The sequence below is a fragment of the Cyprinodon tularosa genome, unplaced genomic scaffold (assembly GCF_016077235.1).
Source record: "Cyprinodon tularosa strain WSP-4 unplaced genomic scaffold, ASM1607723v1 ctg274, whole genome shotgun sequence".
NCBI lineage: Eukaryota > Metazoa > Chordata > Actinopteri > Cyprinodontiformes > Cyprinodontidae > Cyprinodon > Cyprinodon tularosa.
In genome coordinates this window covers 726565-742943 of record NW_024038979.1, presented here as the reverse complement: position 1 = coordinate 742943, position 16379 = coordinate 726565, and the positions used below count along the sequence as shown (strand labels likewise).

At 37.3% G+C, this 16379-nt stretch overlaps 1 protein-coding gene across 1 annotated transcript; it reads right to left on the bottom strand.

Moving 5' to 3' along the window:
• Window positions 1-31: 31 nt before the first annotated feature.
• ddx6 (DEAD (Asp-Glu-Ala-Asp) box helicase 6) lies at window positions 32-10346 on the bottom strand. The gene is made up of 14 exons (XM_038289945.1): window positions 10212-10346; window positions 9077-9564; window positions 8716-8779; window positions 8501-8605; window positions 7618-7747; window positions 5380-5526; window positions 5066-5160; window positions 4857-4979; window positions 4625-4753; window positions 4324-4440; window positions 3326-3389; window positions 2393-2494; window positions 2132-2311; window positions 32-1582 (listed from the first exon to the last, which is right to left on the bottom strand). The coding sequence occupies exons 2-13, from the start codon at window positions 9262-9264 to the stop codon at window positions 2136-2138; spliced, it is 1440 nt and encodes a 479-aa protein (XP_038145873.1). The 5' UTR covers window positions 9265-9564; window positions 10212-10346; the 3' UTR covers window positions 32-1582; window positions 2132-2135.
• Between the last annotated feature and the right edge of the window lie 6033 nt (window positions 10347-16379).

Sequence of the window (16379 nt, the reverse complement as noted above, 5' to 3'; positions counted from 1 at the left end):
AACTTTCTGTTCAGCGAACTTTCTGTTCAGCGAACTTTCTGTTCAGCGAACTTTGGGGCTTCTGCCCCCCCGAAGGAAGTGATGCAGCCAAGCTTAAACGTGGCATAAATCAAAGTAACAGCAAATAGCTTCCCTTCACAAAACAAAAACAGCCAATTAAGCTGCGCCGCAGCAAGAAGCATTTCTATGCGGTAGATTATTCCGCTCGCTATGATAAATCAGTCCTGCAGTTAAGATTCACAGACCTGGGCTGGTAACCAAAAATATTAATCAATCCAAATACACCAGCCTAGGGAAGCCATCTGTTGAGACTGTGCTTGTTAACACTGGTAGCAGGAGAGAATAAGGGCATCTTTTAAACACTTTAAGTGCACATTTTTGGAATTGCACCTTCAAACTTTAAAGTACTAAAAAGAAAATTACAGATTAACCCAAAAACATTCTATGACCAACATCATTTAAATGCTTTTGCATTCTATAAAATTATAAATAAGCTCCCGGGCCAATATTGCAGGACAAAAGCTGGCAGTTGAGGAAATGATCTCCAGTGCTAACAAGAGAATTGGTGCGAGCAGCTTTTTAGTTTGCCAGCCAGTTACATTTTTTTCTAAAACAATCTTAAAATAAAAGTATGTACAGAAGGAGAAAGCTGAACCCCACATGTCGGCTTCATGTCTTGCAGAATAAGGTATGGCCATCCATAGGAAGGGGGGGAGGAGGAACAGGACAAACGAAGAAAAACAAACATTTTCTCCAAAGAAGCACCACTGAAACAGGAATCTTGACTCATGGTGGTTCTCTGGCTGCTTTTTTGACTTTTAGTGTTCTGAGGCTGAAGACAGAGGAAAGGATCAGGGTCTCTGAGAAGCAGGAGCTTCACCACAAGCTACCGAGCAGTCTGGCCGTCTCTTGGAGGGTAAGGAAAAAAAAAAAAAAAAAATCCAGTCTCTGCTCAATGAAAATCCAAGTTTTCCCTCATTTATCAGCCAGAATCAAAATCCACTGAGCCAGCGCTAAGAGTTAAATCAGACCAGCTTCCCTCACAAAACATGACCCAACCAACCAACCAAAACTGGTTATGAATTCATCCCGCGGATCAAACATGGACTGTAACAAATTCTCAATACGGTGAACATGTGGCGTGAAGTGAGTAAAGTGGAGGACGATGACGGGTTATTACTTCAGAACATGTGGAGCTGCTTGTTAAGGCACTTGTTACAAATTGGATAAAAGTTTAACGTAAAACATGCAGAATGGAGGGTTTCCTTCCAGGGTCTGTCGGGGCTGGCTTTGTTTTCAGTGGTGGATATGAATCAGTCATCTATACGCACATATCTCTCCGTTTGGTCCCACGCTTTCCTCTTGGTGCTCATGTCTTCAGTATGTTGCAGTGCAGCACAAAGCCTTTAAATAAGGCAGATGAGTTCTTCCAAAAAGTGTCTGTTTCCAAATGCTGTCCTGATGGTGGCTTCCAGAAGAAAGAAACTGTACAAAAACAAATTTGAAAAGAAAAAAAGTCCAGGAGAAACAGGGTGAAGAAGGATTTGAAGGGGAGCGAAGAATAGGTTGAAAAATGGAGAATCTGTGAAAAGAAAAGAAAAACAAATAAGCTTTCTGATAGAAGCAACCCAAATCCTTTACTTTCAATAAATCCTTTGAATACAGATTTAGCTTCTTTTTTTTTTTTTTTTAAACAGCCGGTCAGAAAATGTAAGTTCCTGAACAAGAAAATGTTTAAATCCATGAGTCTTCCCACATCTCATTAAAACAACTTCAGCAAATTTGACTGAGATTTCTTCAGATGGAACAACAAAGTACATGGAAAGAAAATGCATGTTTATTTCAATTACCGATTTAAATAAATGCATTTTATTGATCCATTAACCTTCCTTTACTTAAATAAAACGCAGTGCAACAAATTAACCAAGTGACAAATGGAGTAAATGAGCAAAAATCGAGCCGTCTGTGAAGATCCAAGAGAACACTAATGAACAAACTGCATCATGGCAAGACAGGATGGTTAGGCTAAAAAGGGCCAGAAATCCCTTTCAGTTTATAGTTTTAAGTTGCACAAAGGTTTATCCTTCTACTAAAAGGCACTGAATGCACTTAATGTAATGAAGGTACCTACAGCCTCACTGCTTGACCTCTTCTCCACTCTCGCTGTGGTATTCTGCCACGTACAAGCTCTTGTCGATGATTCCAGGGATGGGCTTGATCTCTGTGCCGAGCTGCTCCTCAATCGCTTTAAGGTTGAAGCGATCGTCGTATGTGATCAGGTTGATGGCCAAACCCAGGTGGCCAAAGCGTCCTGGGAAGGAGGGAAATCAGTCCGTCACGTTAATGGACCAACAGAATGTCTACTTCAGGAAGGATCTCTGCGGGCCCTTACCAGATCGACCAATGCGATGAAGGTACGTCTCTCCCAGCTTGGGAAAATCAAAGTTGATCACAACATTCACAGCTTGAATGTCAATTCCTCTTGTGAAGAGATCTAAAAAAAATAAGACGGTACATTTATTCACTATGGAAATGCGTTTATCAAGCAAACACAATAGCTTAACAGCCGAAAGAAAACCGCTGCCAAATGAGTCATATTGAAAGACTTGTTTGTTTCGTTTCAGCGCATTTAAACCCACAGCTCAGTTATGAGAAATAAGCTCCAAACTATAAAGCTACAGTAAATCCCACATCAATTTATGTTGGCATTTGCATTTCAAGACCACATCTATAAACCATTCAGGAAAATACTCAGATAAACTGTAGAGCATCCTTCAGATACCACAAAAAAATATATATCATCCTGCAGGATGATGCTGAATTCACAGGTGGGATAACTGGGTGAATGTTTATATAAATACGAGTACTCAGCCAACACTGCAGTATAGAACGCAAGAAGGAAAAATACAAAAATTACAATGCAGCAGTTATGAGAACCGGGAAGATAAGGTGCAGCATTAACATGCATGTTCACAGCCATCAACAGGAAATTACAAAGTATCAGGCTGAGTAATTACTGAACGCATTCAGAACTTACTGCAGGCATTTGAGGGTTAAATATGTGCCTGCAGAACAGGTTTAGAAAATTCCAGGGCCATAGTGCATGTTTAAAAATGGCGTGGACTCCTTCATGCTGAAGCATGTAATCTAGCGTCCATTTTCAAAACTTTAGATATCAGACAAACAAAGATTCTGCATATGATTTAAGCTGCATTAAAACTGTAAGCAGGAAACAGTGAAGTAAAAACCATATGTGGAAAATTAATCAAGCAAGAGAAGTTTTATCGCGTTAGAGGAGCATCATGTAGTCGGATGCTTCACTTACCAGTGCAGACAAGGTTTCGGCACAGCCCATTTCGAAAGTCGTGGAAAACACGGTTGCGATGTTCCTGAAAAATAAGGAATCTAAACTGCATAATCTGTGTTTAAATAAGCCAACAAACTGACATTACGGATATGTTACCCAACGCCATTTAATCCTAATGTTCTGTAATAAAACAATCTACCTGTAACTGCATCCTGCTGGATCAGTAGATTTAATAGCTTAATGTACCGATTTAACCATTTAGTTCAGCATTCCAGGTTAGAAATAGAACAAGGAAGTTATGTTTTACTAAAAAGTACAGATCTTTGTATTGGTTGTTTTATTACATCCGTGTCTTCAACAGTTACCCATAAGAGTGATGCAACAGAGGTTTTACAGCAGTTTAGGTGATTATCTAAGGAACCAGACACTGAAAATATACACCCGCAGCAGTTTACAGTGGTGTAATATGCTCAACCATTCACAGGCAGCTGGCTTCCTACCAATATTTGGAGACTACGATCAGCTGATACAGCAGCTGCCTTCCAAAAGGAGAAGTTGTTTGGCCTTAGTAAAGAGACTGACAGAACTGAATATCTTCAGTAATGTTTTAGATTAAAATCCAACTAAACTGAGTCAGACTGACGAGCAGTTGCCTTCCAAAGCTCCGACCATTTTCTTCACAAATTAATTTATGTTTGTTTACAAATGTTCATTATATTTATACATCCTTACTCTGAAAATATTAAGTCAACGGCAAAGCAAATTTCAACAGAAACCTAATTAAAACACATTAATTAATGCATTAACAGGAAGTTAACATTTTCTTTATGATAGGAGCTCAGTTTGCTTTAGAGTAAATGGGCTAATCTGACAATAATCTACGAGCAATTAATGACTCTAAAAGAGCCCTTTCCTTTATGCTTTAGTTTTGCTCTGGGTAAAAACTAAGCAGTATTTTTTGGCATTAAATGACCCCTTCTTCCTTTGGTTCCTTGATGGGCAGTAATTTGACTGACCTGTCTCATCTTGGCATGAATGTAGAAACATGAATAACCAAGCTGGGAAATCTTCTTGGCAAGAAGCTCCACTCTCTGAGAGGAGTTACAGAAGATTATAGACTGGTTGATTTGGAGCTGAAAACAAAAGAAAACGAGATCAGTGTTTAGAAAGCAGAAGCTCTACCCAATAAAATGTTCCACATGGACGAGAGAAACTACAGTAGAGATGAGATTATTTAGAAAAAACCCTTGGAACACTATAAATCAACTATTGTCAGTACATGAAATAGGATTAGGGAGGTGTGGAGCCAAGACCTACCCTGGAAAATAAGGTGTTGAGGCAATGGACTTTTTGCCTTTCCGTTACATAAGCATAATACTGAGTCACCCCCTTCAGTGTAAGCTCCTCCATTAGGTTGATCTCATATGGTTTTTGCAAGTGTGCGTTCTATAAAAAAAAGAACAAAGCCATGGTTTATTGCACAGGTTAGACCCAGTTTTTTTACTGCCTCAATTACTGTCAGATTTAAATACATCTGATGAAACTGTACCATAAATTTCTGCACACTGAGAGGGAAGGTGGCAGAGTAAAGTAGAATCTGCCTCTGTTTGGGCAGGAAGCCCAGCATCTCCTCCATCATAATCACAAAGTCCTGAGACAGGAGCTTGTCAGCCTTTAAGAAAAACAAAAACATTTGGTTTTAAGTAGAACGTTTTATTAAAAACGAGAAACAAAACACCTGAAACCAAAAATACTCACTTCATCCAAAACAACCATCTGTACTTGATTGACTTTAGCCACTCCTTTCTTGATCAGGTCTAAAATCCTCCCAGGAGTTGCAATAACCACATGTACTGGAAAACAAATACATTTTGCACTAAATGTCAACAGTTCATCAAAAGCTCAAATTTGAAGAGCCAATGAAAGTGGTTATAATTTTAAAAAAAGCTTTGATTTTATCAAGCAGGTTTCTTTTAATCCCAGATTAATTCATTTTGTTTACAGGCTTGTCCTTCAGGAAAACACAGCACTATTAAATCAATATCAGATTATAAATCAAGTGCAAAGATTACCCGTTTCATCGAGCCTCATGATGTCATCACGGAGGTTGGTTCCACCTGTGGTCGCCATCACCTTCACACCACCCATGTGTTTACTGACCTGGATACATATTTGGCTCACTTGCAGTGCCAGTTCTCTGGTGGGCACTATGACTAAAGCTAAAAACAAAGAACATCCATTAGGGAACAAAGTTAATCCCTGCTGTTAATCTGAACATTTACCTCATTAAAGTCAGGATAAAGCAGCTGCACAGCACAATATGGTCAAAAACAAAAGTAGCCTTATACTGTACAGAGAATTTTATGCTCTTTGCTTTTTTCCCCACATTACCACTACAGTTTAGTGGCTCAACAGAATAATCTTTAATATTTCTTTTGATTGCATCCTAATCAGAATACAATTATGGTTTCATGAAGCCTAGAGATACAGATGTCCTGCTGATCAATGTCATCAAATTTCCCCTTCAACTGCAGCTTTTTCAGATATGTAGTCAAGTTATCTGTCATGCATTTCTGCCTGGCCACTGAACCAGTTGAGTCCAATCTGCACAATTTAATTCACTGTGCATGCGGGACACCAAGTGTTAAGAATGCATTTCATACAGGAAATTACATACAAGTCGCATATATTTGGAAATGATAACCAGACAAATTTCACAAGAAAATCTGAATTAAGCATCAAGGCCTGCAGAGTGAAGGTAGCCATAGAGATAATTTGATTTGGCTTCCTTACACTGGCTGCCAGTACGTTTTAGGATTGATTTTAAAATTATTTTATTTGTTTTTAAAACTCTTAATGGCCTTGCCCCTTCTTATCTGTCTGAGCTGTTGCATTCTTACACACCCTCCCGTTCCCTCAGGTCAGCTGATCAGTTGCTTCTGAGGGCAAAGACAAAATGCAAGCTCAGAGGAGACCGTGCTTTTTCTGTGGCAGCTCCTAAGCTGTGGAATGATCTGCCTCTGAGCATAAGACAGGCCTCTTCTCTTGCTGTTTTTAAGTCCCTTCTTAAGACTCATCTTTTTTCCTTGGCTTTTGACACAATTTGAGAGGTTTTACTTAGTTTTATTTTCTTTGTATACTAATGTATTTTACACTCTTTTTTTTCCTATTTTATAATTGTATTGTATTTTATGATTGTGTACAGCACATTAACAATGTTCTACCATAGCTGGCCTATTAAATGAAAAGGGAAGTTTAATATAGATCAGAAAATTTGATTCCATCCTTTGGAGCTGTTAACCTCTTCCTGTTAATTTTTTTCTGAAACTATATAATTTTTTTAACAGAGACTGGGCTCTGACATGCGATGTGACATCACTTTGGTTCCAAAAACAAAAGATTGCTCAGGGCAAAAGGATAGAAAAACATTCTGAAAGCTGATCAACATTACCAAACCTTCATATAAACAATGAGCAACCACAGCGGTGAGAGTTTATAGGTTTGCTTTACCTAGAAATGTAAAGGACCGAGCTCCTGAAGATCAACAGCCATCTGATAAAGACCACCTGCTTCTGTGGGATATCCGGTAAGTCTACCCACCTATTTAATTCCAACTCCCAACAAATATCAGGGGATTTCAGGGGAAATGCATCCAATGTCCATAAATAAACGATATCAAAAGCAATTTCATGGACTCAAATTCAAACATTTACATGCTGTAGTCCAGGAGAGCTCGTCATTGCAATGTGGCAATTTTCCCAGTCCTATATGGCTCATCTGTCAAGGTTTTTTTTGTTTTTGAAAAAACATTTTTTAAACTATATCAACTGTTGGCTGCATTCAAATTTATCCAGGACCTTTTACACATAATCAGTCCATTTTGTTTTCTTAGCAAAGCCCACATGTACCCCATAAACCCACCTCCGATAGAGGAAAGTAACAGCCTCAACTGCACAGCTACATGATTTACTCAGAATTTTTAATTTGCGGTACGGCTGGAGTGCAGCTCCACACTGTACCAACGATTAGAGCCAAGATAAATAAAAATGAATTAAGTTTGACCTTCAGGAACAGGGGGATCAACTTGAGGCTTCAGCTGCCATCTTATTCAGGAATTCAGTTAATATTAAACTAAAATCTAAAATGATCAAACTTTTAAGGTTATGTTTGCAAACATTTTGTTGCGTCACTTTTTGCAATGCTGCTGCATTTTCTTCTCTTGATGCTGAACTAGTTGGTTACTGATTGCAACCAGGATGCATCTGGAGAATTTGGATGAATTACATTTAAATGAGTGCAGGGAAGCTCACCTTGTAAACAATCTTTCTTCAGGTCAATGCGCTCAAGAAGGGGAATGAGGTAGGCTCCACTCTTTCCTGTGCCATTCTTGGCTCTGGCTAAGATATCCCTTCCTGACAGTGCAATGGGAATGCTTTCCTCCTGCGCAGAAATAAAACAAACTAATTAAAACACAAATCTCTTTATGCTTCACAATAAAAACTTTTTCCAGAAAAAAAACAGCCTTTTTTATCATTAAATACTTCAATGTAGGAACCAAATTTTTTATTAACCGATTGATCTTCGTACTTTTTAGTTGAACATTTTTCAAGTTTTAAGACTTTGAAGATATTTTAAGTTCCTGTCTGATCCTTTGCTTGAAAGGACTAAAATCACCCGTGTAAATTGCAAGATCAAGACGAAATGTATCAGATAAAATAAAATCTTTGAAATCATTATTCTTCATGGGTTCAGTATTTAAACAACAAAAAAATGTCAGTTCAATTACATTAAGATGGATAATAAATTTAGGGTAAACTTTCATTTCTTGTAGTCCAAGCAGATTTGCATTTAATATATAGAAAACCAGTTTAGTAGTAAAATTAATGCAATGATGAAAACAAAATGTTATGTTTGATGGTCATGTTCCCAACAGGGATTTTAATTTAAAAAAAAAGTTTTTTTTTTTTTTTATCAAACTAAAATTTAAAGTAGGATGACAACCAGTCAGTAAATAGATTATGTTGAAAACAGTGGCCAATGTAAGAGTTTGAGAAGGAAAATGGTTAACATCCAGGTTGATCATTTTAAATAAAATACTGTCAAAGTAACAGGTTTAATGTGTGATGTAACATTGCAAACCCATTGATCTGACGATCAAGTAGTTAACTATTGTAAACCTGTACTAAACTGTACCTGAATTGGAGATGGCTTTTCCCAGCCCATCTCAAAGATTCCCATAAGTAGCTCCCTCTTCAGGCAATAATCTTCAAACTCATTGCCTTTAGTTGCAGTCACATCCTGCAGTCAATTAAAAAAAAAAAAAAAACCAGTCAGCAATAGACTTACAGAAAGCAGTGAACTCTTTTTACCCTTGAAATATTTCATATATATATATATATTTTACTGACCGATGTTTTAATTCTCATGTCCTTTGGAGGCACTTTCAAATTCTTTTTCCAGTCATCTCCAGGCCTGTGTATAAAGACAAACATTAGGTTGGCAAAAATCCAAAGAACCTTTATAAATATGTAGAGGACAAACAAAGATTTAAAGATCATGCTTTTTAAGGATTATGACCCAACTCCATCTTGGGAGGTTGATAGAAATAGGCATCACTGCTTAATTTCAAGCTTTATGGTTTATTTCAGAAGGGGATTCTTAGTTTAATAATTTAATGAATATAGGGGGACCTTTGTCCTGGTGATTACTGATCAGACCAAACCGAGTGAAAAGTAATTTGGTGTATTTCCATCTTTTGCTTATACTTACTTGATAACAGCATTTGTTGGAGGGGCTGGCTGGGAATTGCCATTTATTGTGCCTTTAATCATCTGGTTTATCTGTGGCTGTTGAAGACCTCCACCTGGAGCCCCTGTAGGTTTCACTGAGCCTCTCAGCTGTCCATTCTGGTTGGACAAACCCAAGATCACTGGATTCTCTGTCCTGGTGGTGCTCATTTTTACTCTTCACACCGATTATTTATTTATTTTTTATTTTTTAACAGTCTCTAAACTAGGTGAGCCCACTCAAATGGGACGTATCAAACTCAAGATTGCCCTTGCCTTATCAATAAATCAAATTACTCTATTTCTCATTAAAACGAATTGGGCATCAAGCATTAAAGTTAAATAACTGCTTAGCAAAGGGTTAATCGGCCAACTTTATCTGGATTCGACACATCGGGCAGGCTTTTAAACGTTGGCATACTGCTCAGTTAGCTCAACCGGGCCTCCGTGTCCTTTCAAGTCTGTCCAACCCTAAAACATAGAAAAAAAAACAATCATAAAAATCAAGTTGCTTTTAAAAACAATTAGTTATACACGGGCTCAACACGAACACGATAATTTAAAGCAGTGACAATGAGGATTTGGCCTATAATCCAAGTTAGCCGCTCCTCCACTGACCGTTGCTATATGCCATTAACATAACGCGTCCGACTACAAACGCATTTACCTAAAATGTCACTTAAAAAAGACGTTGACGGCTCTTTAAGTAGATTGATACGTGTATATATACATATAATGTTTGCATTAAATTTCTGTAATACCCAAATTGGCAAAACAACATCCTACAGCGCTAGCTAGTTTGCTGCTAGCGCATGAAGCTAAATGTTTGCGGGAGTATATACCATGTTCAAACGTAATCCATTGTATTAATACACATATTTTACGCCCCAGGTTTGTAGAATTTAGTCGTTCACTTTAACGTCAGTAACAATTAAGCCCAAAATATGCTTCGTTTTCTTATGCTAACGCAAGTCGTTTGGTGACTAGCCTGGCTAACTACAAGCTAAGTGACTACGGGTTTAAAATAGCGTTCACAAAAGTAAGAGTCTTCAAAAAAAGCAAACTTCTGTCTAACAGTTGTAGATAAATTGTATCACATCGAGTTCATGCGTTTTTACCTTGGATAACAAAAATAAAGCGATTCCGTTTGCGGTATTTGTACAGTGCTCTGGATTTTTTTAGCAGACTGCGAAAAGAGTCTTGTCAAACAAGGATTCAAGATGGCTCCCAGCCGTATTTGAAGCCGTTCCCAACCAGCCAATCAGCTGATTTCATTTCAAATCAACAAATTAACATTTAAGGTGTCCTCGTGAAGGAATGCAGTTAGACCGCCTAGTTAGGCCCAAATGTTAAGGTTATAAGTGTGCGTGTAATGATTAATTATGACTTTTTCCTCAGTGTTGCAAAATGTATACTTTTATTTGGTGCCATTGATAATTTTTACTGTTTTAACTATAACAATATATATACTCATTCTAAATATCTGTATTTCTTTTAGTTTAGATATGCTGAGACAGCCTGTGAGCACACAAAAATGAATTTAAAAAATAAAACAAACACTATGTTAATAATAATACTTAAAGGGGTTAATTTTATGATTACAAATTGTTCTAGAAGTGTCTGACTACTTTTTATTGAGCTAAAAGGAAACAATAGAGAAATAAATACTTGTATTATTTATGTCGTTCTGCCATTAATGCTCCAGAAGGCAATTATATATATATATATATATATATATATATATATATATATATATATATATATATATATATATATAGATATATATATATATATCTATATATATATAAGGAACTGTCCTGTTTTGTAGATGACAGAAATGACACAGGTGGATGAGCTCAAAATAGATTGAATGATGTCAGTGTAGGAAAAGACCAGCAGTTCGTGTGGAAAGTTGTAATTTCTGGGATGCTTCAGGAAGTATTGTTTCAGAATGGGGAAATTCTGGTGTCTACAGCAACAAAAAGATTATAGAATCTTTGTTTGTGCTGAGTCCAATAGGTGTTTTTACGTGCAATTAATTAATTTACTTTACCAGAGAGAATGTAGGAACCTCAACAGTGGAGCAACCCCATATGTAAAAGTGGAAAAAGCTTTAATATCTGCTCATTCAGTTTTGGCAAAAAGACATTAGGGAATTTAATAACTGGTTGGATAATAACTTCAACAGTTTTTTTTCTTTTATTTATTTACATTTTTTTATTAATCTATTTCTTATTTTAATTTAGAGTAAAAAACCACACACACAACAGGATTGTGCAATTCTATAATCTCATACTTTTTAGCTGTTTAAAAGTGCGATAAGTGTATAAGTGTTACTCGACACCTAACATGCTAAAATTGGCGTCTTCCTATCCATCCAGGAAGCAGGTAAAATAGAGCCAAAGACTCAGGAAAAGTCGTCAAATAAGAAAAAATAAGAGAGCAAAACAGTCATGATAACCACTGATTCAACACTTGTCTCTCAAGAGCCAGTGAACTCACAGCTTAGACATGCATGACTCAACTTCCTGTTCTAGATAATCCCCAAGTGACTCAACAGTGATACTGAATAATGAAACCTGTGGAAATACGAGAATGAGGTGCTTTAACATTATAATCATCTGAGACATAGCTTTTTCACTTGGGTTAGCATGGCACTGACAAGATAGAATGAGGGATCACATTTTCTAAATAAGATAAACAGCTCTTAACAGAAAAGTTTTCATATAATATTTATAATTTTCTCAAGATATTCCAAATTTTTGTTCTCTTACCCTGATGTTTTATTTTACATTTCAGTACCAAAATAAATGAGGCAACAATCAAGGTTGTATCAATGAATTAAGTGAGAGTGCAATATTGTAAGTAAGTATTTGCAATTTGCTGCGTAATGTTATAACAAATGAGGACATTATATTATTTAGTACTTCTGTGTTGACACTACTTTCATTTTAAATGTAATAAAGTAAAAAAAAATCTCTTCAAAAGTTCATATTCATGTCGGGGAAATCTAACCTGGCATAAACCAGATTGATAGAAAATCCAATTGAACTACACGTATGGATCTGGGAAGGCTCCTGTAGAAAGTGTCCGCAAAATGGAGGGACATTGTGTTCAATACTTTGAGCTGATTAGGTACCTGCCTCCCATGTCATGTTATTTTAGCCAATCACAGCAGTAGTATGAGCTATCTAGAATAAATCACACTCTTACCAAATCCAGCCAGGGGGAACCCACAACCATCTTCTCTTCCATAAAGGCAAAAATCTCAAACTTTTGCTTGCTTTTCAAGAAAATTAGAGGGTATTCCAGCTAAAACTGACACAGTTATGATTGTTTTTGCCTCAGTCTCCACCCCTGGTTGATGTGATGATGTCATAGACGTCACTGTACTTCATTGGCTCAAAAAATTTCTGTGTTGAGCCGAATGCATCTGCTGGTTGCTGGCATGATGTAATTTAATCAGTTTGTGAATTCACAGATCTCGCGACAATTTCTCTTGCTTGCATGGTAAGGGGGAATCATGTCTAAAAACAATTACATTTAACTCGATCAAAAATGCTGTATTGATACTAAATAATACAGGTGCTTCGTCAATGAGTTGTTTTAGGCAGAAGTATCTGCTAAAGAAGTCTTAAAGCAGTTCTGGAAAAGTCTCTGACTGAAGACGTCGTTGTTCTTCGTAACAGTATGAAGAATTCTACCTCTTGAAATCATTTTCAGAGATTCGAGTAAAAATCCTATAACAAAGTAAGCCTTCTTTCTTAGCTTGTTTAGCTTTTTTAAAAGCCTGACATACTGTACGGGTTTTTCTCCAGTCATGTGAGAATTTTTTGGATCGGTTAGAGTTTTGTCCTCATCATGCATCCTGCGTTGTGTGGTATATACAGCGGGGCGATCAGCCTCTCATGACCACCTCCCAATCAGGAATCCTGCTGTTGAAGCAGAGCTACGAGCAGATTAACCAGAACCTCGAGCACTACGCATGTGAAACAAGGGAGTTCTTCTTCCAGAGTTCTCGGCCCTGAGTCCGACGTGTGGATTTAGCAATTAGATTGCATCAGAGCGCCGGGCCGTAAAGCGTAAGAACATACATCATGAGCTGTGAACTTTTAAACCCTGCGGTTTCACAGTACCGTTTAGCTGAGTACGATTAAAAATATTGTACAGTGTATGCCCAGCCTAGGTTAGTTGCTGTTATTCTGCTACCGCAGCAGATGATAGCAGAGGATATCACACTCTCCACAACAGACTCATATACTGAAGGTAGTGTCTTACTGCAAACACTGAATTACATAAGAATCCTCAAGAACTGCAGCCTTCTCTGTTGTGAGATTACATCCACTGAATCACTCCTATGCTTCTGATTCCTGGATTAGACATCTGACCTTCAGTCTCACAAACTGTGATCGTTTATAAGATGCTTTATGATCCAGGCCATTTTTGAAGGCATCCACCTGAGTCTTCTTGAGATCCTCATAAAGCACATCAGACATAATCCTTTTAAAAGCACTAAAGAAATCAAAGAACCTGATTTCTACAGAGTTGTCTGTCTATATCGTCTAAATGACAGTTGTTATGGTCTTGGTTCTGTTAAAGTTTCTTTTAAATGTTCAGTTTCTCTTTTATGTTTTTCTTTGTTTTCTAGTTTTATTCCTATTTTGTGGTGTTTTCTGGATGTATTTCAGTTCTTAGGTATTTCTTGATTGCCCTCTTGTGTTGCTCTCCTTTTCGCTAGCTCCCTCTAGAATCCACTATTCACAGCTGCTCCCAATCAGCTCATTAGTCCAGTCTTTGTTCTGTCCACTATATATTCTCTCAGTGCTGGTTCGTCATCTTTTCCAGGTTCCCCACGTGAGTTTTACCATGATGTTGTCTGGTTTTGGTTCCATGTAGTTTGTACATTGGTTTTTGGTAGTGATGGTGAGATGAGGCCTAATGAGGCATTGAAAGTTTGGCCAAATTGCTTCAACGATCCCCACAGTTCATGAAGCCTTATGTCAACATGTCACCACCTACTGGTGGAGTGCAGAACTACAGTTAGTGATATAATCTGTGACTTTTTTTTGTGTGTGTGGCTGTTTTGTTTTTTTCCAATATAAATTAATTTGAAATTGTTAATGTTTGGTGTGTGTAATAAAATCTTTGGTAAGTTTATTTTATTTTTTTTTGTGTGTGTAAAATGTCTTAGAGAAAAAGCATTTTAAGGTACACTGTTTTTCAGCCATTTTAGTGAAATAAGCTCAAGCAGAAAGTGAAAGTCTGTGAAAATTGGGCAATGATGAGAAAATGAAAAGCGTTAGTCATTTTAATTTAAACATAGTTTTTCTGCAGTTTTTGGTTTTAATTAGGTTGGCAGTAATGTGTTCAACCAATCTTTTGGTTAAACCCATTAATCTAATTTTTTGTTTTTACCAATTTATATTTATTCTACGGCAACCAATAAAAATTAGTCACATTAGCCAAAAATACTTGGTGTTTTATCACAACTTTTAAAAGTCATAGGTGGGTCTTAAACCGTCAACTCATGGATTGGAAGTCAATCTCTTACAGCTTAAAACACTACAGGTGCTGGTCATAAAATTAGAATATCATGAAAAAGTAGATTGATTTCAGTAATTCCATTTAAAAAGTGAAACTTGTATATTATATTCATACATTACATACAAACTCATATATTTCAGATGTTTATTTTGTTTAATTTTGATGATTACAAATGACAACAAATGAAAATCTCAAATTCATCATATCAGAAAATTAGAATATTGTGAAGAGGTTCAAAATTGATGGCCCCTGGTGCCACACTCTAATCAGCTAATTAACTCAAACCACCTGCAAAAAACTTTAAATGGTCTTTCAGTCTAGTTCTATAGGCTACACAATCATGGGGAAGACTGCTGACTTGACAGTTGTCCAAAAGACGACCATCGCCACCTTGCACAAGGAGGGCAAGACACAAAAGGTCATCGCTAAAGAGGCTGGCTGTTCACAGAGCTCAGTGTCCAAGCACATTAATAGAGAGGCGAAGGGAAGGAAAAGATGTGGTCGAAAAAAGTGTACAAGCAAGAGAGATAACCGCACCCTGGAGAGGATTGTGAAACAAAACCCATTCAAAAATGTGGGGGAGATTCACAAAGAGTGGACTGCAGCTGGAGTGAGTGCTTCAAGAACCACCACACACAGACGTATGAAAGACATGGGTTTCTGCTGTCGCATTCCTTGTGTCAAGCCACTCTTGAACCACAGACAGCGTCAGAAGCGTCTAAAGAGAAACAGGACTGGACTGCTGGTGAGTGGTCCAAAGTCATGTTCTCTGATGAAAGTAAATTTTGCATTTCCTTTGGAAATCAAGGTCCCAGAGTCTGGAGGAAAAGAAGAGAGGCACTTCATCCACGTTGCTTGAAGTCCAGTGTAAAGTTTCCACAGTCAGTGATGGTTTGGGGTGCCATGTCATCTGCTGGTGTTGGTCCATTGTGTTTTCTGAGGTCCAGGGTCAACGCAGCCACATACCAGGAAGTTTTAGAGCACTTCATGCTTCCTGCAGCTGACCAACTTTTTGGAGATGCAGATTTCATTTTCCAACAGGACTTGGCACCTGCACACAGTGCCAAAGCTACCAGTACCTGGTTGAAGAACCATGGTATCCCTGTTCTTAATTGGCCAGCAAACTCTCCTGACCTTAACCCCATAGAAAATCTATGGGGTATTGTGAAGAAGAAGATGCAATACACCAGACCCAACAATTCAGAAGAGCTAAAAGCCACTATTAGAGCAACCTGGGCTATCATAACACCTGAGCAGTGCCACAGACTGATCGACTCCATGCCACGCCGCATTGCTGCAGTAATACAGGCCAAAGGAGGCCCAACTAAATACTGAGTGCTGTACATGCTCATACTTTTCATGTTCATACTTTTCAGTTGGCCAACATTTCTATAAATCCTTTGTTTTTATTGGTCTTCAGTAATATTCTAATTTTCTGATATGATGAATTTGAGATTTTCATTTGTTGTCATTTGTAATCATCAAAATTAAACAAAATAAACATCTGAAATATATGAGTTTGTATGTAATGTATGAATATAATATACAAGTTTCACTTTTTAAATGGAATTACTGAAATCAATCTACTTTTTCATGATATTCTAATTTTATGACCAGCACCTGTAAGTAGATGACAGATTTACAGAAAGCAATACTATATAAAAGCCATTACATCTATGATCAGTGGCTTGTTCAGATTTTGATCATTACATTGTTTAATCTAACAGAAATAATTTTAACCA

Excerpts from the sequence above, each read along its gene's own strand:
- ddx6 (XM_038289945.1), bottom strand. The coding sequence starts at position 9,264 with ATGAGCACCACCAGGACAGAGAATCCAGTGATCTTGGGTTTGTCCAAC. Across the intron at positions 4,754-4,856 it reads TCAGTGTGCAGAAATTTATG|AACGCACACTTGCAAAAACC; the intron begins GTACAGTTTCAT and ends TTTTTTTTATAG. Across the intron at positions 2,312-2,392 it reads TCATCGCATTGGTCGATCTG|GACGCTTTGGCCACCTGGGT; the intron begins GTAAGGGCCCGC and ends CCTCCTTCCCAG.